Source organism: Macaca mulatta, chromosome 20, assembly GCF_049350105.2.
Source record: "Macaca mulatta isolate MMU2019108-1 chromosome 20, T2T-MMU8v2.0, whole genome shotgun sequence".
NCBI lineage: Eukaryota > Metazoa > Chordata > Mammalia > Primates > Cercopithecidae > Macaca > Macaca mulatta.
This window is the reverse complement of record NC_133425.1, coordinates 77,215,760-77,237,865: the sequence shown is the minus strand read 5'-3', so window position 1 is coordinate 77,237,865 and position 22,106 is coordinate 77,215,760. Positions and strand designations below refer to the sequence as shown.

The following is a 22,106-nucleotide window of genomic DNA, read 5'->3' as shown; positions in this document are numbered from 1 at the left end:
ATATTAACTCCTGAACCCTCACATCTGCCCTGGGAGGTGGGAACTATTACTTTTATCTTTTACACGTGAGGAAAATGAGGCCCAGAGAAATTAAATCATTTACCCCAATTCACACAACCAGTTACTGTGAGATCTGAGATTCAAACCTCACCACTGTCTGACAACTTTCGACAATGATGGAGACATCTGTGCTGTCTGAGGTACTAGCCGCCAGCCACACGGGGCTGCTGAGCCCCTGAAATGTAGCTAGTTCCACTGAGGAGCTAAGTATTCTTATTTGGTTTTGTTTTGTTGAAATGGCCACCTGTGGTGAAGGGCGCCCCACCAGACCTCGCAGCCCCAGAGTTCTGCTTCTGTAAGTAGCTCCCAGACCAGCAGCATCTACATCACCTGGGGATTGGTTGAAATGCAAATTCTTGAGCCCTGCCCACCACCAACTCAATCAGCCACTGTGAGGTGGAGCCCAGCAGCCCCCACGTTCACAAGTCCTCCAGGGGATTCCGATGCCTGCTGAAATTTGAAAATTGCTCTCTAGTCAGCCCTAATCTTCAACCCCAGCTTCACAGTAGAATCTTATTTTTAAAAAGTTCCAATGCCAGAGGCCATGCCCAGGACAGTAAAATCTGAATCTCTACTGGTGCGGCTCTGCTAAAGCTCCCCAGGGGACTCTAATATTCTGGAACCTCGAATAGGAAGCCTATTTGCATTCACGTTGAAGGAGATAAATGGACCTACCCACCTGCCTTCCACCTGCAACCCCCTCGCCCTGTGCCACCTCCTCCTCTGACCCTGCCAGCGCTAAAGGACAAAGGGAAGTGCACATCCTGCTTATGCAAATCCAATGTTATAAGGCACGGGGGCAAGGGCAGAGGAGGGAAAGGAGGTAAGTGTTGGTGAGGATATGAAGAAAATAGAAACCTGTGCATTGCCATGGGAAGGTGTAGCTGCAACAGAAAACAGTATAGCAGTTCCGCAAAAATAGACAGAATTACCATTTGATCCAGCAATTCGGCTTCTGGATATATACACAAAAGAATCTGAAGCAGAGACTCAAACAGATTTGTACACCCATGTTCATAGCAGCACTATTCACAATTGCCAAAAGGTGGAAGCAATTCAAGTATCCATCGATGGACAAGTAAACAAAATGTGGTCTGTCTGTACAATGGAACATTATTCAGCCTTAAAAAGGAAGAAGATTCTAACACATGCTACAACACAGATGAAACCTGGAGACATTACACTAAGTGCAATAAGCCAGATACAAAAGGACGAATATTGTATTAGTCCACTTATACGAGGTACCTGGAGCAATCCAGTCCAGAGAGACACAGAGTAGAGTGGTGGTTTCCAGGGGCTAAAGAGAGAAGCAATGGGGAGTTACCACTTAATGGCTGCAGAGTCTCAGTTTGAGACGATGAAAAAGTTCTGGAGATGGATGGTGGTGACGGGAGCATGACAACATGATACACTTCATTCCACAAAACTACCTATCTAAGAACGGTTAAAATGATCAGTGTTGTTCTATGATTTATTGTTGTTACCACACTAAAACAAATTTTAACATTTGTTTTTAGTTTTTTTTAATTATAAGGTGATTGGTCAGGGTGGGGAAGGAAAGATTTCTCTATTTCCCCCAGCTCTCAACAGCACAATTCTTTTTGTTTTTGTTGTTTTTGTTTTTGTTTTGGTTTTGGTTTTAATGGGATCTCACCCTGTTGCCCAGGCTGGAACTCAGTGGCACAATCACGGCTCACTGAAGCCTGGACCTCCCTGGGCTCAGATGATCCTCCCACCTCAGTCTCTCAAGTAGCAAGACTACAAATGTGCACCACTACACCCAGCTAACTTTTTTGTACTTTTCGTACAGATGGGGTTTCGCCATGTTGCCCGGACTGGTCTCCAACTCCTGAGCTCAAGCGATCCACCTGCCTTGGCCTCCCAAAGTGCTAGGATTACAGGTGTCAGTCAACATGCTCAGCCAATAGCACATTTTAAAAAAAAAGAAAAGAAAGAAAGAAAGAAAAGCGGCCGGGCGCAGTGGCTCATGCCTGTAATCCCAGCACTTTGGGAGGCCAAGGTGGGCAGATCACGAGGTCAGGAGATTGAGACTATCCTGGCTAACATGGCGAAACCTCGTCTCTACTAAAAATACAAATAATTAGCCAGGCATAGTGGCAGGTGCCTGTAGCCCCAGCTACTCAGGAGGCTGAGGCAGGAGAATGGCATGAACCTGGGAGGCAGAGCTTGCAGTGAGCTGAGATGGCGCCACTGCACTCCAGCCTGGGCAGCTGAGCGAGACTTGGTCTCAAAAAAAAAAAAGGGGAAAGCAACACCAGTGGGGATAGTAAGTCTGCAAACCCTGGTGCCACCCCTGACAACCTGGGCTACTTTAGTTAAGTCACTTAACCTCTCTGGGCCTCAGTGTCCTCACATAGAAAATGGGTCTGAGAGCACCTAGCTCACCCATCAGCCAAGAGGGTATCCGGGTATCCTAAGGATGTAAAGTGCTTATTACAGCCATGACTGCAAAGCAGGCTATAAACAAATGCCCGCTGCTACCATTTGCCTCTAGAAAAGTCTAAAAATGAAACAGGGTGCTTGGGCCAAGCAAAACACCTAAGACATGTCCATTGCCCAGGCTGGGCCAACCCTGAGCCTGCCCCCTCTCGCCTTCAGCCTTTCCTCTGCATCTGTGGCTCCTTTGTTTTCTTTCAGGAAACATGATTAGTCTCGTGGGTGACAGGAAAGGGAGGGAAATTGGCAGAACAGAAGTTGGTTGCTCTTTCATTGGCACCTTGGTCAAAGTTTCTTTTGCAAAGCTCCCTCCAGGCTTCCCAGAACCACGGGTAAGGTGGGATTTTCCACATGTTGACAGAGAGCAGGGCTCCGCCCACTGGGAGGGAGGTTGGAGGAGAGGAAGCCAGTGAGCACGTAGGGATGAACTCAGTCCAGAAACAGAAAAGGTTCTCTCCGCAGAGGGTCCTGGACCAGCCGATGGGAAGATGGATCTTTATGCAGGACTTGCCAGAATCCCTCCTGAACAAGAGGGAGGTATCCATTTCTTGACTTCACAGATGAAGAGAAGACTTCAGAGCCAGACTGGCCACCCCATACCAGTACCGTGTGCAGAGAGGCACTGAAGGTGGCTCCCTCCCTCAGCCCTGTGCCAGTCTCAGCTATGATTCACCATAAGCCACAGAGAAAGAAAATGCAGAGAAGGCATCACCTCCGAGGCTGAAAGAGACCAGTGTCTACCAAATCTTCCAACACAAGGACCTCATTTAATCCACCTCAGTAACATTAGAGGGTGGCCCAGCATGGGGGAGCAGGCAGGGCATGTTGGATGAGAAGAAGAGGAGGGAGAAAGGCAGGTGGACAGAAAAACATGGAGTGAGCTAATGGCTGACCTAACTTTACTAGACTTTTAGCCACTTCCTGGTTAAGAGTTCCAAATCCTCCCACTGGGCATGAGAAGAGACCAGGGAAGCTCACCCAAACCCTGAAGCCAACAAGTAACAGAGGATATTGACCAGACAGGAAGTCACCTTCAAGATGAAAAGATTTTCAGGAACAAAATAGGAGAGCTGATAGAGTTTAGTTATTGGATATTAACTAGGATAATGACATATCTAGATAGGTCATTGACATATCCACATAGGATAATGACAGAAATAAACCAAGAATCAACGAAAGGAATATTTTACCAAAAAAAATAAGGCGTCTCATGTGAGGCTAACATGAGATAAGGACTGAAGTGCTCAATGCAATTCCTGGCATGCCAAATACACAGGTGTTAAATAAATCGTAGGGGTTTTTTTGTTTTTGTTTTGGGTTTTTTTGTTTGTTTGTTGTCGTTGTTGTATTTTGTTTGTTTGTTTCTTTGGTTTGGTTTTTGAGACGGAATCTTGCTCTGTCACCCAGGCTGGAGTGCAATGGCACGATCTCAGCTCACTGCAACCTCCACCTCCTGGGTTCAAGCGATTCTCCTGCCTCAGCCTCCTGAGTAGTTCGGACTACAGGTGCACGCCGCCACGCCTGGCTAATTTTTTGTATTTTAGAAGAGACAGGGTTTTACCATGTTGCCCAAGCCGGTCTCAAACTCCTGAGCTCAGGCAATCTGCCTGCCTCTGCCTCCCAAAGTGCTGGGAATATAGGCGTACTCTACCATGCCCAGCCAAATTGTAGTTTTTATCATTACATTATTAAGAGCTGAATCATACCTCAGAAAAAAATAATGAATTAAAAATGCTCAACCTCACCCATAAAGAAAGCAAGTTTAAGCAAAAACACTTGGTTGCCTCGGTTGCAGATGAACAAAGATCAAAGTCTAATGGCACAATAAATCATCAGGAAATGGACGCCTTCTTGCCCCACTGGTAGAAATATTATATAAATTGCTACTTCTAGCTATCAAACGATTAGACCAGCAAACACTGAGCTGCTGATATTCATTTCTGAGAATTTATCCTACTCACAGCCACCTCAAATGAGTTTACAGAAAGATAGACCCAAAGGTTTCCATAGCAGCATTATTCACAATAATAATCAAGGATTGGGAGCAGGTCTCTGTGCATCAAGAAGGAAATGATTTCTGAAATGACAATGCATTAATCTAAGGAAAAACCAAAATGACGTTTACTTTTAAAAAAAAAAAAAGTCTGGGTAAGACCTCACCTCTGCAAAAAGTAATAATAATAATAAATAAGCCAGGCATGGTGACACACACCTGTAGTTCCCAGCTACTCAGGAGGCTGAGGCAGGAGGATCATTTGAGCCTAGGAGTTTATGGCTGCAGCGAGCTATGATTGTGCCACTGCACTCCAGTCTGGGGAACAGAGAGAGACCCTGCCTCTAAAAAATAATAATAATAGTCTGGCATAGAGCGTTGTGCAGGACTGATAGGGAGCTTCTCCAAGAGGTACTTTTAAGTGAAAAAGTCAAGTAAACTGAATACACATTATCACATCACCCAACACATCTCTACCAGCCCTTAGAACCACCTAGTGCCCGAGCACAGTGGCTCATGCCTGTAATCCCAGCACTATGGGAGGCCAAGGTGGGTGGATCACAAGGTCAGAAGTTCGAGACCATCCTGCCAAACATGGTGAAACCCTGTCTCTACTAAAAATACAAAAAAATTAGCCAGGTGTGGTGGTGGGCGCCTGTAGTCCCAGCTACTTAGGAGGCTGAGGCAAGAGAATGGCGTGAACCCAGGAGGTGGAGCTTGCAGTGAGCTGAGATGGCGCCACTGCACTCCAGCCTGGGCGACAGAGCGAGACTCCATCTCAAAAAAATAAATGAATAAAATAAAGAACCACTTGGTTTACTTCTTCACAGTCAGTCTCTCTCCTGTCACAAAGTATGGGCTGGTGCCATCATGATTGTGTTTACTGCTGTATTCCCAGGATATTAAAGGTGCTCAAATATTTGTGATGAGGTCCGAATGCCCCATGGCAGAGATCATCTCTAAGGCTGGACTCGAATTTTCTGCTGGAATAGAGGCTCCCTCCAGGAGGAAGATTTTGTCATCATCAACCCCAGGACCCAACATGGCATCTGCAGATCACATTGGACGCAGTGAGGACCTTGCCCACCACAAGTCATGCTCCCACCCTCTTGGAAGGTTTAAAGAAAGAATGAAGATGGAAATCCAAAGTGATCAGAAGAAAACTGAATGACTCTTACCTGTTTCTTCTGGTTTGATCCACAGAATATATCTGCTTTCTCAGCCAACTGGAAAGAAATTTGAGACAAAAGACAGACAGACAGAGAAAATTTAAAAATAGCGTAAGTCTAAGTGAGTCCTACAGGATGTGCACAAAAGGAACTGGAACCAAAAGGAGGGGTTTTCCAACTTTCTAACAAGGGCAGCTTGGGAAGAAGTTTTCTCCTAGTATCTAAGCCAAGATCTCAACTCAAAAAGGCCAGGTTTCCTTACACTGACAACTCCTTCTAATGATAGTCATTAAACCTCAAAAACCTAGAAAGAAAAATAGTACAAAGTAGAGGAATTTGATTTAGTGGAAGGAAAATAACTCACACCCCAATGCCCATCCAGACTCCCATGACACTGAAAAGACAGTCTCGAGGTCTTCATCAACCCAGGAGGGAGTGATAGGTGGAAAATTCCAGACCTTGTATCTATCCTTTGATCAGTCCACTTAATCTCTTATTAAATCCTTTAAGAAGGAAGCCCTATTTTCCCCAACGCATACCCCAGGAATGTTTCTATCTCCAGTCCCATGCACCACTCACCCCAGTAGGCCAAGGCTGAAAACTAGCACAGGGAAATGCTCTTATTTGAAACATTGTAGGGCTCACACCGCTACTAGGCACTCATTGCATACAAGACACTCAATGAGCCTCAAAAAACCAATGTCCCCCTTTTTTGTTTTCCTGTAGCCCATGTTGGCAAAGGCAGCAGAATAAAGGAATCAGTGGCTATGTAAATAAACAGGCAAAAGCCAGCTACCTCTCGATAATGGTGGGTGTGGACGCATTCATCGCTTCTTGGTGTAAGATTTTCAAGCCAGAGAGCCAATTAAGTGCATCTTCTTTAGAGTCAGCTGGAGTGGAGAAAGGGAACAGAAATGCTGTGTTAATTCCTGGGAAGACATCTGCTGACAAAGCCCGGCCCCATACAGATCACGAAGATGGGGGAAGCCTATGCTGGTTTCCAGTTTTGCAGGAGGCAAAGAAAGCATCTCTTTCATACTCTCATAGCTCTAGGACCTGCTTTTTGTCTGAGACGGGGCCACATATTCATGATGAGCTTTGTACCACAGGGGTGACAAGTGGGTTATTTCCTGTGCCAAATGGAATTAGCACATATATAATATATATGTGCTAGACACTGTTCTAAGTGTTTTTCTTATATTGATCCCACAAGGGAAGTACTATTATATTCCCATTTAACACATGGAGAAACCACTGAACCTAAGACAGGTTCAGTGATGTGTCCAAGGCCACACAGCTCCTAGCAGCCATTACAGACTGAATATTTGCATTCCTTCAGAATTCATATGTTGAATCTCTAACCCCTGAGGTAGGGCCTTTGTGAGGTATTTAGGTTTAGATGAAGTAACGAGGGTGGGGCCTCCATGAGGGAATTAGTGCCCTTTTAGAGACAAGAAAGAGAGACCAGAGCTCCCTTCCTATCCAAGCACACCCTGAGGAAAAGCCATGTGAACACATAGCAAGAAGGCGGCTGTCTGCAAGTCAGGAAGAGAGCCCTCACCAGAACTCAACCATGCAACATCTTGATCTTGGACTTCCCAGCCCCCAGAACTGTGAGAAAATAAATGTCTGTTGTTTAAGCCCCTCAGTCTACGGCATTTTGTTATAGTAGCCAGACTATGCTGAGACAATGGAAGACATAGGATTTTAAACAAGAACCCATTATCTTACCCTGGCAGCACACTGACTCCAGGAATGAAAAAGCAAAGGAATTCAAACCCAGGTGTCCAACTCCAGAGCAGAGTTCCTCAACCCCAGCTGCTCAGGAGAATCACTTGAGGGCTTTTCAAAACCCCAATACTTAGGTCCCACCCTAAAGTAATTAAACCAGAAGAGAGGGATGAGGGAGACATCAACAGGTGGAAGCACCCACATGGTGCCAAAGTGTGTCAAAGGTTATCAGCTTCCTCTGCTGCTATAACAAATGACCACAAACTTAGTGGCTTAAAGTAATACAGATTTATTTTCAGACCGTGAGAGAGGCCAAAATTCTAAAATAGACTGGTTGCATACAATCCTTCTGGATTCCTTCTAAAAGCTCTTGGGAAGAATCCATTTCCTCACCTTTCCCAGCTTCCAGAGGATGCCTGCATTCCTTAGCTCATGGCCTCTCATCTTCTGACCTTTGTTTCCATCCTCACATCTCCTTCTCTGGGAATGACCTTCCCATGTATCTCTTATAAGAAGCCTTGTGATTCCACTGGACACCCGGATAGCCCAGGATATTTCCCATCTCAAAATCCTCAATTTAACTACACCCGCAAAGTCTCCTTTTCCATAGAGGATAATATATTCACAGGTTCCCGGGATTAAGACATGGACATCGTGGGAGGGCAGTATTCAGCTTCCCATGGCTTAGGAATTTAGCTTTTTGTTTTATTAAAGAGTGTTAGCTTTTAACCCTATGCTAACTAATAAGATGCAAGATCTGGAATAATCTGCACCACAACCCTAAGCAGCTGTCAGTATTTCCCTGCTTCTAATGAAGATGGCACAGAGGGATGGCAAGTAGAGCTTGCTAATAGCCAGGAGAGGATGGCTTGCTAATACCCATGGTTGCTATTACCCTTGCTAATAAGCAGCATTGAGGAGTGGTTAAGAGCTTGGCATCTGGCAAAAGGAAGATCATAGCTTAAGTCCCATTGCACCACTTCAGGGCTGTGTGACATTCAGCGAGTTACTTAACCCTACTCTGTGCCTCATCTCACCTGGAAAATGAAGCTGACAGTGCAAACACCTCACGGAACTATGAAGCCTCTCCTTAAGCACCAGGTACTTCGCCAGTGCGTACACCCCGGGCGGAGATTGCTGCTCTCATCTTTCCACACAGATGCAGAGGAAACTGAGGCTCTGAAGGGGCTGAGTTTGTCTCAGAGCAGTAAGTGAGAGGGTGGAATGGGAATCAAAATCTTGACCATCACTGTGCTAACCTTCAATTTAGGGTTCCAGAAGAGGCTCCCAGAGTGGGATAGATATCAAAGTTCACATCCTAGCCTCCAAGGGCTGGGCTCTTGTGGTCTCCTTGCCACGTTAAGAACAGGGGGTCAGGGCTCAGCCTGTAGGTGGGGCTAAGGAGACAGAGGTGTGAAGCTTCATGGCCACGGGACTTGCCCTCCTGCCCCACCTCTACCAACCCCCTCCATATCATCAATCAGATATTCGCTCCTCATTTCCTACATCCAACGTGCTATTTCCCTCCTCCAAGCCCTGGCATACACCACAGCCTTTCCCTGGAGCGCCCTCCCTCTTTCCTCCAAATTCCTACTGAAGCCTCAAAACCCAATGTAAAAGTCACCTTCTTTGCCCAACTTCTCTGAAACTAAGCATTCACAGCACGCTGCATCATGCTTGCACTAGGTCTTATCCTAGTGCACCCATCTGTCTCCCTAAGTAGACTGAGAGCTTCTTAAAGGCAGCACCAGGTGCCATTCATCTTCCTAGATCACTGGTGTGTACACAACCTAACACAGAGTATAGGCTCAAAAGATATGTAGTAAAAGAATGAATGAGAAATTCATAAGTTATTTGACCCTAAAGTAAATGTCCCTATATTGCTCAACTTTCAGAGCTGCCTCCACTTTGGTCTATTTTAATCGTATTGATTTTCTCTCTGAGTCATGAATGTATACATACTTCTAAGTCAATAAATTCTAGGACTGAACTTGAAAGTAACTACAAGCTTCTGCCACTGAGTAAAATGAGGAAACTGCATGTGCGTGTGCAATAGAAGATCTCAGGACAGTTCCTTCACATCAGTCAGATTTGCTGAGCCACATCTGCTGGAGGAAAACAGGTTACATTTTTGTTTTCTTTTCTTTTTTTCTTTTTTTTTTTTTTTTTTTTTTTTTTGAGACAAGAGTCTTGCTCTGTTGCCCAGACTGGAGTGCAGTGGTGCAATCTTGGCTCACCGGTTCAAGCAACTCTTGTGTCTCAGTCTCCCAAATAGCTGGGACTACATGTGCACACCACCACACCCAGCTAGTTCTTGTATTTTTAGTAGAGACGGGGTTTCACCATGTTGGCCATGCTGGTGTGAAACTCCTGACCTCGAGTGATCTGCCCACCTCGGCCTCCCCAAGTGCTGGGACCACAGGGATGAGCCCAGCCTACATTTTTCATCCAACAGAGCCTGGCCTTCAGTGTTAAAACTATCTAATCATCATTTATTCAGCTCTCAGCATGAGCCAGAGAGACACTTAACATACCCCTCACAATACCCCGATGAGATAGGCATTACTATTCTCCCCATTTCACAGCTGAGCAAACTGCAGCTCAGAGAGGTTAAGTCACTCATCTAAAGACACCCAGCTAGAAAGGGGCAGGGCTGGGATTCGAAACCATGACCCCAAATACACATTAGCCAGCAGGCAGGGGTGAGCCAGGAAGAGACTAAGGCACAGTGAAGGAGAAAGGCACAGAAACATGCACCTACCTGCCAAGCTGAGTGTGCTGAGGACGAACTGAGTGCCATACAGGATGGTGAAGCAGCAATCTTCTTTCTGGCGAACCGCTTTTGCACGTTCGAAATCTTTGGAGTTCTTCCCTGGGCGGATTTCTTTTATTTCCATGATATCCACTACAATGAAATTAACATGAGCCAATGAGAAGCTGGAGTTCACTCCACCTGAGGACACAGTCACACACCTGCAGCCCAGGCACAGCCTGGCTCCTTCCTTCCCCAACAGGATCCCGCAAAGCTATCTGTGCATCCGGATTCAGTGCCCCCTCCTTCTGGAAATGAACAAAGGGCCAAGAGCCCACCTGGGCATTTGCTGCCACCCCACAAACCCCTGGAGTATGAAGAGTTTGGGGTTTCCGCTCACCCTGTTTCTCAGACAGACACGTTTTAAACTAGGACAATTAATTTTTGTAAATGCAACTCAGATTTGAGAAAATAGGCACAGACTATTCTACCAAAACAAACAATGGACCAAACTGATGCTCCCTAGAGATCATTCTAGGCAGCCTAAAAGTTCCAACCGTCCGGTTGACCTTGACCTTGACCATCTTTTCCCTTGAGTCCCAAAAGATACAAATGCTCTGTGGCTCAACTGAAAGGGGAAAAGAAAATGAAGGCACTGAATAACTGCTTCAAATTAAAAATAATAATAAGAGGCCAACCTCAGCATTGGGGATGGTCACAGTGGTTCTGGATATCACAGGGCCTACGGGAAGAGAGTGGTAAACTATTACTCTGGTAAGAGTCTAGAGTAATGGAGTGTTACTAATGGGCCACAGCCTCCGGTATTTATGCCTTATATAGCCAGCTGCCCTTCAATCCAGGTTGTCTCTGTGACCTGTTTTAACCAATAAAATGTAGTATAAATCAGGGACCCCAACCCCCACGCCATGGAATGGTACCGGAAAGTGAGCACTGAGCTCCACCTCCTGTCAGATCAGCAGCGGCATCAGATTCTCATAGCAGCGCAAACCCTATGGTGAACTGCATTAGATTCTCATAGGAGCACAAACCCTATGGTGAACTGCATTAGATTCTCACAGGGGCACAAACCCTATGGTGAACTGCATTAGGTTCTCACAGGGGCGTAAACCCTATGGTGAACTGCACATGCGAGGGATCCAGGTTGTGTGGTCCTTATTGGAATCTAATGCCTGATAATCTGAAGAAGAACAGTTTTATCCTGAAGCAATCCCCCCAATGCCCCCACCATCTATGGAAAAACTGTCTTCTAGGAAACTGGTCACTGGTACCAAAAAGGTTGGGAGCACTGGCACGCTGGCATAAATGATGCTGTGCCAGTTCAGGGCCTAACCCTTTTTTTTTTTTTTTTTTTTTTCTGAGATGGGGTCTCACTCTGTCACCCAGGCTGCAGTGCAGTGATGTGATCTCAGCTCACTGCAACCTCTGCCTCCTGGGTTCAAGCAATTCTCCTGCCTCAGCCTCCGGAGTAGCTGGGACTACAAGCATGCGCCACCATGCCGGGCTTAATTTTTGTATTTTTAGTAGAGATGGGGTTTCATCATATTGGCCAGGCTGGTCTTGAATTTCTAACCTCAAGTGATCTGCCCGCCTCAGCCTCCCAAAGTGCTAGGATTACAGGCGTAAGCCAGAGGGCCCAGCCTGAAGCCTAATCCTTAAGAAGGCCTGGTACCTTCCATTTTGAGCTCTGGGGAAAGCCAGCCTCTGTGTAAGAAATCAGACTACCTGGAGACCACCATGCAGTAAGAAGCCCAAGTCAGCCCTATGGAGAGGCCATGGAAGCAGAACCAATGCCCTCAGCCAACAGCCCAGCTGAGCCCCCAGCCAACAGCCACAGAGCACTGCACCATCTTAGAAGTGGATCCTCTGGGCCGGACGCGGTGGCTTACGCCTGTAATCCCAGCACTTTGGGAGGCCGAGACGGGCGGATCATGAGGTCAGGAGATCTAGACCATCCTGGCTAACAAGGTGAAACCCCGTCTCTAGTAAAAATACGAACAAAAAAAAAAAAATTAGCCAGGCATAGTGACGGGCACCTGTAGTCCCAGCTACTCAGGAGCCTGAGGCAGGAGAATGGCGTGAACCTAGGAAGCAGAGCTCGCAGTGAGCTGAGATCGCACCACTGCACTCCAGCCTGGGCGACTGAGCGAGATTCCGTCCCAAAAAAAAAAAAAAAAAAAAAAAAGTGGATCCTCTGGTCCCAGTGAGCTGCCCCAGCTGACAACATGTGGAACAGAGACAAGCTCTCCCAGTCCCCACCCATGCCCAGATTGTAGAAATATGTGCAATAAATAAAATGATTGTTGTCTTAAGCCACTAAACACTGGGATAGTTGGTTGTATAGCAATAGATAACAGAAACAAATAAGAAATTCTTCCTCTCTGCAACCTCTGCTGCCATGAGACTCCACCTACTCCTAGTCAAAACCTACTGGGCCAGGATGGCAACGTGACTGACTCAAAGGTGACTCCCCCTTCTCCCTATAAGATGACCAGTGAACTCTGGACTGGCACAGAGACACGAGCTCAACAAGCTCAACCAGTCCCTTCTTTCCCCTTCTTCTGAAAAACAACAACAACAAAAATCTTTTCATGGGATGAACCCATTCCTTGTGCTTTATTTAGAGCTGATTCACCTCACCACCTTCAACCATAAGCTGAAGGGGACAGCAGGGGCCTGGGAATGACCCAAGTGCCCTGGCTCAGTGACTGGTTTGGGGACAGACACATGGCCCAGCTGCACCATCAGCATCCTCCTGGGATTCATGTGGCCAGAACTACCGGTAAAACCTCCCCTCCACTGCTGCTCCCAGGCTGGTAAAACATGAGCCTGGGAGTGGCAGGGATCACCTTGTCTACCATGGAACAAAGTATTATCAAACCCTGGTGTACCTTTGAACTCCAGCACTCCTGGAGATGAGAGTGAGAAAGGAGATCTCAGCTTTGCAGCAAGAAGAGGTGGCTCTGGCCTGGAATTAAGGAAGAGGACAGAACGAAGTCCACAGAGGTGAGCAAAGGCATCTCAGAGTCATAGTGAAACAGCAGGAAAGATTGGTGGCCATTCACAGGCAACAATGGGAGCTGGGGGAGGAGAGCAGACAATTAAGTTAGAGGAGAGGGGATGGGATGCACTCAAAGCTTTCTGAGTTCTTACCATGGGTCTAGCTCAGTTAGAAACAGCTCAATGGGCAAGAGCCATGTGAAAACAAGCCGGGCACGGTGGCCCACGCCTGTAATCCCAGCACTTTGGGAGGCCGAGGAAGGCAGGTCACTTGAGGTCAGGAATTCAACACCAGCCTGGCCAACATGGTGAAACCCTGTCTCTACTAAGAATACAAAAATTAGCTGGGCTTGGTGGCACATGCCAGTTGTCCCAGCTACTTGGGAGGATGAGGCAGAAGAATCTCTTGAACTCAGGAGATGGAGGTTGCAGTGAGCCGAAATCACCCCACTGCACTCCAGCCTGGGTGACAGGGTGAGACTTCGTCTCAACAACAACAACAAGGCCATGTGAAAAGACTAAAACAACAGCATGTCATCTGCATTCTGTGCATGTATGGTGGTAGATATACCCACCTACACGTGACAAGATTTCACAGAACTACACATCAAAACAAATGCAAAATAACAAGAAAACTGAGTGTACTTAAAAAATGGTGAAAGCCAATTAAGATCTGCAGTTTCATTAATAGCACTGTACCAGCATCCACATCCAGGTTTTGATAACTATGCTTATGAAAGATGTTATCACTGGAGCAGCTAAATGAAAGGTTCACAGAAACTGTACTATTTTTGCCACGTCCTCATGAGTCTACAATTATTTCAAAATAAAAAGTTGCTAAAAGCACTTCTCAATTATGGGTGGCCCTATTATTAGGGGGGTGGTATCTCTAAACCTTGTTGGGTAGAGTATTTGGGATGAAGGTGAGAGAGAGTAGAGATAGGACTCATCCCCCGTCACACCCCACTGAGAACCTCTACTACAAGCTGGCTGTGGGGACCATAACTAGTGGGGACCCCATCCAAACCTTGCACTATAAATCTTGTTCAATGGGCCATGCCCACTGATTGCAGACGCTGAGGAAACTAAAATAAGCAGCTCCCATCTTAAATATTACTCAAGGGAGTTAACCCTATTGCCCGCATGTGCATGAGACCTGAAGAATGACCAGTCCTCCACTTTAGCTGCATTCTAATACTAAAAATCATGCCCAAGGTTGGGGATTTAACACATTAATGAGATATGCAAACATGAAGAGGCTCTCTATCCTGTTATACTGTGCAGGTGTCAGATGTTCCCCAACTCTATGTGCTTCAATATCACTCCCTGCCCATTTGAGCCCCTTTAAAATTACTCTCCTGACTGTCTTCGGGGAGCCAGGTAGAGAATTATCTCTCTCGTGCTACTTCTCTTATGCCTGGGCATAAGCGCCAATAAAGTCTTGTCTGGGAAAACTCTTTTGGCCTCATGTCAATTTCTATCACACTGAGAGCCCAAGAACACATGGTCCGTAAAAGATGGACATGTCGCCACTCTTCACCCAAACCAGAAATCGGAGTCTTCCTTATCTCTTCTCTTTATCTTCACTCCTCAAAAACAAACAAACAAAAAGATCCTTTTCATGCATTGAAATTTATTTTTTTTTATTTGTTTCATTTATTTGGGGGAAGCTTGAGTACTTAAAGTATAGACTTCACGGTGTTGCACCCCAAAATACTTAATGTATCTCAGAAAAATGAGCACGTTTTCTTATAGAATCATAAAACCTTTATTGCATCTAACAAAACTGATGATAATTACTTAACATAACCTAACACCTCGTCTGTATTTAAATTTCCCCAGTTTTCTCCAAATCTTTTTACAGTAGACTTAAATACAAATAAAATGCATACATCTTATCTGGTTATGTCATTACATCTTCAATCCTAAGGAGTCTCCTTGTTTACTTTTGTTTTCTCTTGTGCCTTTGACTTTTTAAAGAAACTAGGCACTGGAATTCATTTTTAGAGGAAATCAACATGGCTGATTTAACTGCTTTAGCAATTATCTAAAAACTTGAAAGGTATTAAGGTTTGTTTTCCAAAAGTTATTCACCCACCCAGTTGACTGCCAGTGAAAGTGTAGTGACTTTAAGCAAACATTCTTTTCTCTGCCTGTCTAGACTAACAATTCTCTTTCCAGATAAAATGTCTTCAAGAGGGAATTTATTTTTCTTTTCTTTTCTTTTTTTTTTTTTTTTTTTTTTTTTTTTGAGACAGTTTCCGCACTTGTTGCCCAGGCTAGAGTGCAGTGGCACAATCTCGGCTCACTGCAACCTCTACCTCCTGGGTTTAAGTGATTCTCCTGCCTCAGCCTCCCAAGTAGCTGGGATTACAGGTGCCTGCCACCACACCTGGATAGCGTGTGTGTGTGTGTGTGTGTGTGTGTGTATTTTTAGTAGAGACAGGGTTTAACCATATAGGTCAGGCTTGTCTCGAACTCCTGACCTCAGGTGATCCACCTGCCTCGGCCTCCCAAAGTACAGAGATTATACACGTGAGCCACCACGCCCAGCCAAGAGAGAATCTTTGCACTGGCCTATGGTGAGCATCTGTCCTTACAGCAAAATTACACATAACTAAAGAAAAACTTTTGGCCTGGCGCCGTGGCTCACGCCTGTAATCCCAGTACTTTGGGAGGCCAAGGAGGGTAGATCACAAGGTCAGGAGATAGAGACCATCCTGGCGAACATGGTGAAACCCTGTCTCTACTAAAAATACAAAAAGATTAGCCAAGCGTGGTGGCAAGCGCCTGTAGTCCCAGCTACTCAGGAGGCTGAGGCAGGAGAATGGCGTGAACCTGGGAGGCGGAGCTTGCGGTGAGCTGAGATCCGGCCACTGCACTCCAGCCTGGGAGACAGAGCGAGAATCCGTCTCAAAAAAAAAAAAAAGAAAAGAAAAGAAAAACTTTTTTAGACAATGTAACATTGTCTTCCAGCAATAGCCACATTTTAACAATTCTACTTCTGAAATTGCTCTGGAATCAGTCAACGTCTATCCATTTCCATGGTCAACACCACAATCCAAGCCACCATTATCTCTTGTCTATGGAGGCTACTTCCTGACTTATCTTCTCATAGCAGTACATTATCCCCACAGTCATCGTATGAAATACAAACAGGCTCATGCAACTCCTTGGGATCAAGCCTTCCCGTGGCGTCCCACTGCTGTTAGGACTAAGAACCACAGCCCTGTGATGACGCCTCCAACCCCACATGGCCTAACCATCTGCCTCCCGGCCCTTGCTCCCCATGCACCCCACAGGCCCCTCCGAGCATCTCTCATAGGTCACACTCATTCCTACCACAGGACGTTGGCATCACTGAAAATGTTCTTAGTCTGGTTAGTGCCAAGCTCTCCCTTCCACTCTCAGCTCAATCAAATCAAACTCAGAAAACCTCCCAATGCCTGCTATGAGCTATACCAAGCACCTCTCTTCCACAGCATTGAACAGAAGCAAATATTTATTAGAGGGAATCTGCAGATCCACAGCCCTCCTTTCCTAGACTGTAAGCTCCACATATGCAGGAATTGTGCACCCTTCCTCACCACTGCGCTCCACCCATCAGACTGGCTGGTACATAGCAGGGCCCAATAAGTAGTTCTTAGGAAGAGAAGAGGGACAGAGAGAGATGGGGACATCAAGAGGGATCAAACTACTGGTGATTGGGCAGAGCAGGGGACAGAGAGGAAGAAGGACAGAGGAGGAGATGAGGGAGACCGAGAGGGATAGAGAGACCAGGTACAGAAAACGACAGGCTACCCAGACAAGGAGGGAGAGAAATGTAAACGCACATGTACAAAAGCAGAGAGACAGAGCATGGTAAGAAAGAAAGAATCAAATGCTAACAGCCATTCTAATGATACAAGCAGCCCTGCACATCGGCACACCCTCTTCCACTTCAGCCCAAACAAGCACCCTTTGGAAGCCAGCCCTGCCCCAGGAAAGAGCGGCAGGCATCTGCCTTCATCAACCGGGACTTTATCATCCTGAACACCCCTCTCTTGCTTCTTCCCAAGACAAGCACTGGCTTATTCATCATACTCCTGAAAAGATTATCCTTTCTCCATTGAGTAGCCTTTGCCCCTCTGTCAAAGATCAGTTGATGATATCTGTCTGGGTCTATTTCTGGGCTCTCTATCCTGTTCTACTGATCTGTCTATTCTTCTGCCAACATCACCGGTACTGATTACTGGAACGTTAGAGTAAGTCTTGAAGTCAGTCCTCTGATTCTGTTCTACAATACTGTGTTTGCTACTCTATGTCTTCCACCTTTCCATATAAACTTTGGAATCACTTTGTCAACACCCGCAGATTAACTTGCTGGGATTTTGTAATATTGTGACTCTTAATAAGACATACAGTCACCCCTCAGTGACTGTTGGGGATTGGTTCCAGGACCTTCCACAGATACCAAAATCCAAATAGATGCTCAAGCCTCTGATATAAAATGGCAGAGTGTTTGCATATAGCCTATGCACATCCCCCCATAAACCTCAAATCCCTAGGTTACTTTTAATACCTAATATAATATAAATGCTATGTATATAATTATACTGTATTGCTTAGGGAATAATGACAACAAAACAGTTTGTCCATGTTCAGTAAGATGCAATTTTTTCAAATATTTTCAATCGACCATAGCTTAAGTCCACAGATGCAGAATCCACAAATACGGAGGACTGACTGTATACATTTGGTCTCCAACCCCATTTCCTGGCACACGACTCCTAACACCCTTGGAATCTCCAGTGACAACTATCTTCTTGTATGGCTGTGGGCTCCTAGACACCTCAGGATGAAGGTTGGCTGCCAGGGGAACCAACCATGTGATTAGAGGGTTGGAAATTTCAGCCCTACCCCCAACATCTAGGAAGGAGAGAGGGGCTAAAGGTTGAGTTGGTTACCAATGGCCAATGATTTAATCAATCATACCTTTGTAATAAAGCTCTCATAAAAACCCAAGATGACAGGGTTTAGAGAGCTTCTTGGTTGCTAAACACATGGAAGTTTCTGGCGGATGGCACGCCCAGAGAGAACATGGGAACCCTATACCCCCTCCCACATACCTTGCCCTATGCATCTCTTCTATCAGGCTGATCATCTTTTGTAATATCATTTTAATAAATTGGTATACATGTTTCCCTTAGTTCTGTGAGTCACTCTAGCAAATAAATCAAACCCAAGGAGTACGTTATTGGAACCCCAATTTATAGCCAGTCAGTCAAAAGCATAGGCCACAACTTGGGCTTGTGACTGGCATCTGAAGTGGGAGACAGTCTTGAGGGACTGAGCTCTCAACCTGTGGAATCTGATTCTAGCTCCAGGTAGACAGTATCAGAATTGAATTGAACTAGAGGACACCAAACTGGTGTCTAACAGAGAACTGTTTGCTTGACTTGTGGGGGAAAAACCATACATATCTCATGTCAAAAAGTGTTGAGTACAGAGAAAAGAGGGAAGAGAGAGAGAGAGAAAAAACATACCTTGGTTTTTCCTTTCTCTGAGGTGAAGTGTTTTGTGCTGTATTGAATGTGAATGGAAAAAAACTTTTCTTGTATCTCTATTAGATTTTGGTTGGGATTGTGTTGAATCTATAGATCAAGCCAGGAAGAACTGATATCCTGAAAATGAGTCTTCCTGTTCATGAACATGAACTATCGACTCATGATCCTTTTAAGCATTAGCCATAAGCCAGATGTTCTGCTGGATGTACTTGATCCTGGCCCTCAAAGGTCTTGAAGATATAGTAGCCTCATCCTTGAGGATAAAAGTAAATGCTATATAGCAAAACTCTTACAGAACACCTACTCTGTGTTAGGCAGAGAGCTAATGTTTTGCATGTTATCACAGGTTGGTTCCCTGGAAGTTGAGCCTGAATCAGGGATTCTTGCGTGAGTGAGGTGGGGGAGGAGGATAAAGCTAAAAAAGGCTGTGGTCCCACTTAGGGATGGGCTTCACCCTGATTGTCCAGGGAGTGGCAGGGGGCTGTCTGGAGCATGAATCACATCAGAGAAGTGGGTCCTCCTGAAAGAAGGGAGACCAGTCCTTCTTGTCCTCCCTGCCAGTCAGTCATTGGCTTGGCTTACAGCCACTACAACATTCTAGGTGATGCAGCTTTCTTCTAGTGAGAGCGGTGCCCTAAAGAAGGGGCACCTGTGAGACACAACACCCAACACTCCTAGCAGCTGGGAAATGGAGCACAAGCCTGGTAATGGGAGCTGAGTAGGGCACAACAGTATCCTCTGTATTAACTCATCATTCCTCACAAGAACACTATGAGGCAGGTACCATGACTGCACCGATTTTATAAATGAGGAAACTGAGACATGGAGAAGTGAAGTACCTTGGCCAGGGTCACCAAACACAAGTGGAAGAGCCAGCATTTGAACCTTGACTCATAGCCAAGCAAGTGACTCTAAGAACCCACATAAGAATATGCAGCTCTCACCATGGTTTTCTATCTGGCAATCAGCAAAGTCTGAGGGGGTCGGTAGGCATTTTTGCTGACATCCCCCATCCCTTGATCTTACATCAGGCAGGGGCGTCTTGGTGAATGATGATCCCACTACCCACAGGGGTGCAGACCTGCAAGGAGAGGGGTCAGGCCCCCTGCACTCAACCCAGTACATCCAAGCCACCTTTCTGACCCGAGGCTGGGAACAAGACTCTAGTGCGGGGGCTGCAAATTCATGTTCCCAGGAGCTACCCAAGTCATGAGGAGCAGTGTGGCTACTGATGAGGTGGACAGACTCTGGAACCAGCTCACCTGGGCCTGGAGTCACAGCTCCCCAACTTACAGCAGATGGCTTTGGACAGTAACTCCAATTCTCTGTGCCTCTGCTTCTTCATGTAAACAACAGGAATTTACCACACAGTGCTCTTGTGGGGATTAAATGTGTGTCTGTACATATGTGTTTGTCAATTAAAATAGTACCTGGCAAAATAGAGATGTAGGGGAAAAAAACAAAGATGTAGAAACTTCTCTGTACTTGTTAGCAACTGAATCAAGCTGAACACATATAAGGCATAAGAAATAACATGGGACAGGGAACAGTGGCTCATGCCTATAATCCCAGTACTTTGGGAGGGTGAGGCAGGAGGATCATTTGAAACCAGAGAGTTCAAGACCAACCTGGGCAACAAAGCAATACCCCATCTCTACAAAAATAATACAAAAAATAAACCCAGTAAGCCAAGTGTGCTGGTGTATACCGGTAGTCTCAGCTACTCAAGAGGTTGAGGCAGGAGGATTGCTTGAGCCCAGGAGTTTGAGGCTGCAATGAGCTGTAATCACAACACTGCACACCAGCCTGACAAGAGAGCAAGACCCTGTCTCAGAAAAAAAAGGAAAGAAAACACGGTGTCTCAATTTATTTCCTTATGTACTGACTGGCAAAAACTCCTTGATGACCTACGTAAATAGGAGACTAGATGTATACGTGTGTGTACACACATACAGGCCCAAGTGTACATGTACATATTATATATATCCATATGTATATATGCATTATGTCCATCACTATGCAAATTCTCACTATCTGAATGTCTACTATAACTTATTAACTCTTTTTTTTTTTTTTATCGGAAATGCACCACCCAGATCACAGACCTGCTGTACAAGGTTCACGAGCAGGTGCCAATGAAAACAGTGAAGGCGTGGGCCAGACACAGTGGTTCACGCCTGTAATCCCACTACTTTGGGAGGCCCAGGCAGGCAGATCATTTGAGGTCAGGAGTTTGAGGCCAGCCTGGCCAACATGGCAAAACTCTGTCTCTACTAAAAATACAAAAAGTAGCCAGTCGTGGGGGCATGTGCCTGTAATCCCAGCTACTAGGGAGGCTGAGGCAGGAGAATCACTTGAACCCGTTGGCGGGTGGTGGGGCGGAGGTTGCAGTGAACCAAGATCACACCACTGGCAACAAGAGTGAAACTCCGTCAGAAAGAAGAAAGAAAAGAAACAAAAGAAAAGAAAGGTAAAGAAAAAGAAAGGGAAGGGAAGGGAAGGGGAGGGGGAAGGGAAGGGGAAGGGAGGGACGCGTGTCTGTCTGCAATGGAAGAGAAGCAGTCTGATGCACAATGAATGGCACATCAAACCTGGCATCCTGCCCATTCTATTGAGTTCTTCTTTCATCCTAGCATTTGCTTCTGACAAGCAAACTACCAACCAGGGTCCAATGTAAATGAATCTTTAGTATTTTTAACAGATCATTTCATTGTTTTTTCCATTACAGTACAAGGTAGTTGGGGGATAGAAGAATATCATAATTCAGAACCATTACTGTATAGTATCCTATGTACTTTTTGCAAACATGCTTAGTAAAGAGTTCATCAAAGCACCCAAAAATTGGGCATTTGTTACTGCAGACGCTTTGTATTCATGCCAAAAATATTGATGGGCTGATTTTAGGTACTTAAGGTTGTTAAGTGATACTAAGGAAATTGGCTGGGTGTTTCAATCAGTCGGTAATGCATCAGCACTTGTCTCTGTGTAATATGATGTAATATATCGCAATCCAAAAATGTTCCTCTCCAGTGTGTTTGCAGGAATGTACTGGATTCAGCTAAGAAGGAATGTGCCTATTTGTAGGTGTGCATGAGTGTGTGTAAAGGTGTGAGAAAGAGTACCAAAAGATTTCCACCAACTTGCTGACAAACAGGCACTACTAGTGAGAAGGAGATGGGCAAATGATGGTCAAGGAGGGCTTTATCTGCACTGGTTCAAATTTTTGCCAAGGGCACACAGTGACTAAAACAACACTTTATTCTCAAAGTAGGCTGTGGTCAGCAGACCTCAGGCCATGCACTCTTGCATAGTGGGGCTCAGTGGCTGAGTTTCCTGCTTGAAGAAAGTGAGATAACCCAGCCACAGAAATGAGGCTTCAA

General features: G+C 45.6%; 1 protein-coding gene across 7 annotated transcripts in view; it reads right to left on the bottom strand.

The window, feature by feature from the left end:
• The window catches only part of PLCG2 (phospholipase C gamma 2), a 230,942-nt gene that overhangs the window by 96,335 nt on the left and 112,501 nt on the right, over window positions 1-22,106 (bottom strand). For 6 of the 7 annotated variants that reach the window (XM_077986963.1, XM_077986964.1, XM_077986965.1 and 3 more), the window contains 3 exons: window positions 10,172-10,315; window positions 6,476-6,569; window positions 5,689-5,736 (listed from right to left, as the gene is read on the bottom strand). In XM_077986963.1, the coding sequence (XP_077843089.1) occupies window positions 5,689-5,736; window positions 6,476-6,569; window positions 10,172-10,315 (286 nt within the window). Of the gene's footprint in view, window positions 1-5,688; window positions 5,737-6,475; window positions 6,570-10,171; window positions 10,316-13,071; window positions 13,149-14,720; window positions 14,764-22,106 lie in introns of those variants that run through there. The other variant, XM_028841285.2, reaches the window with a different exon arrangement.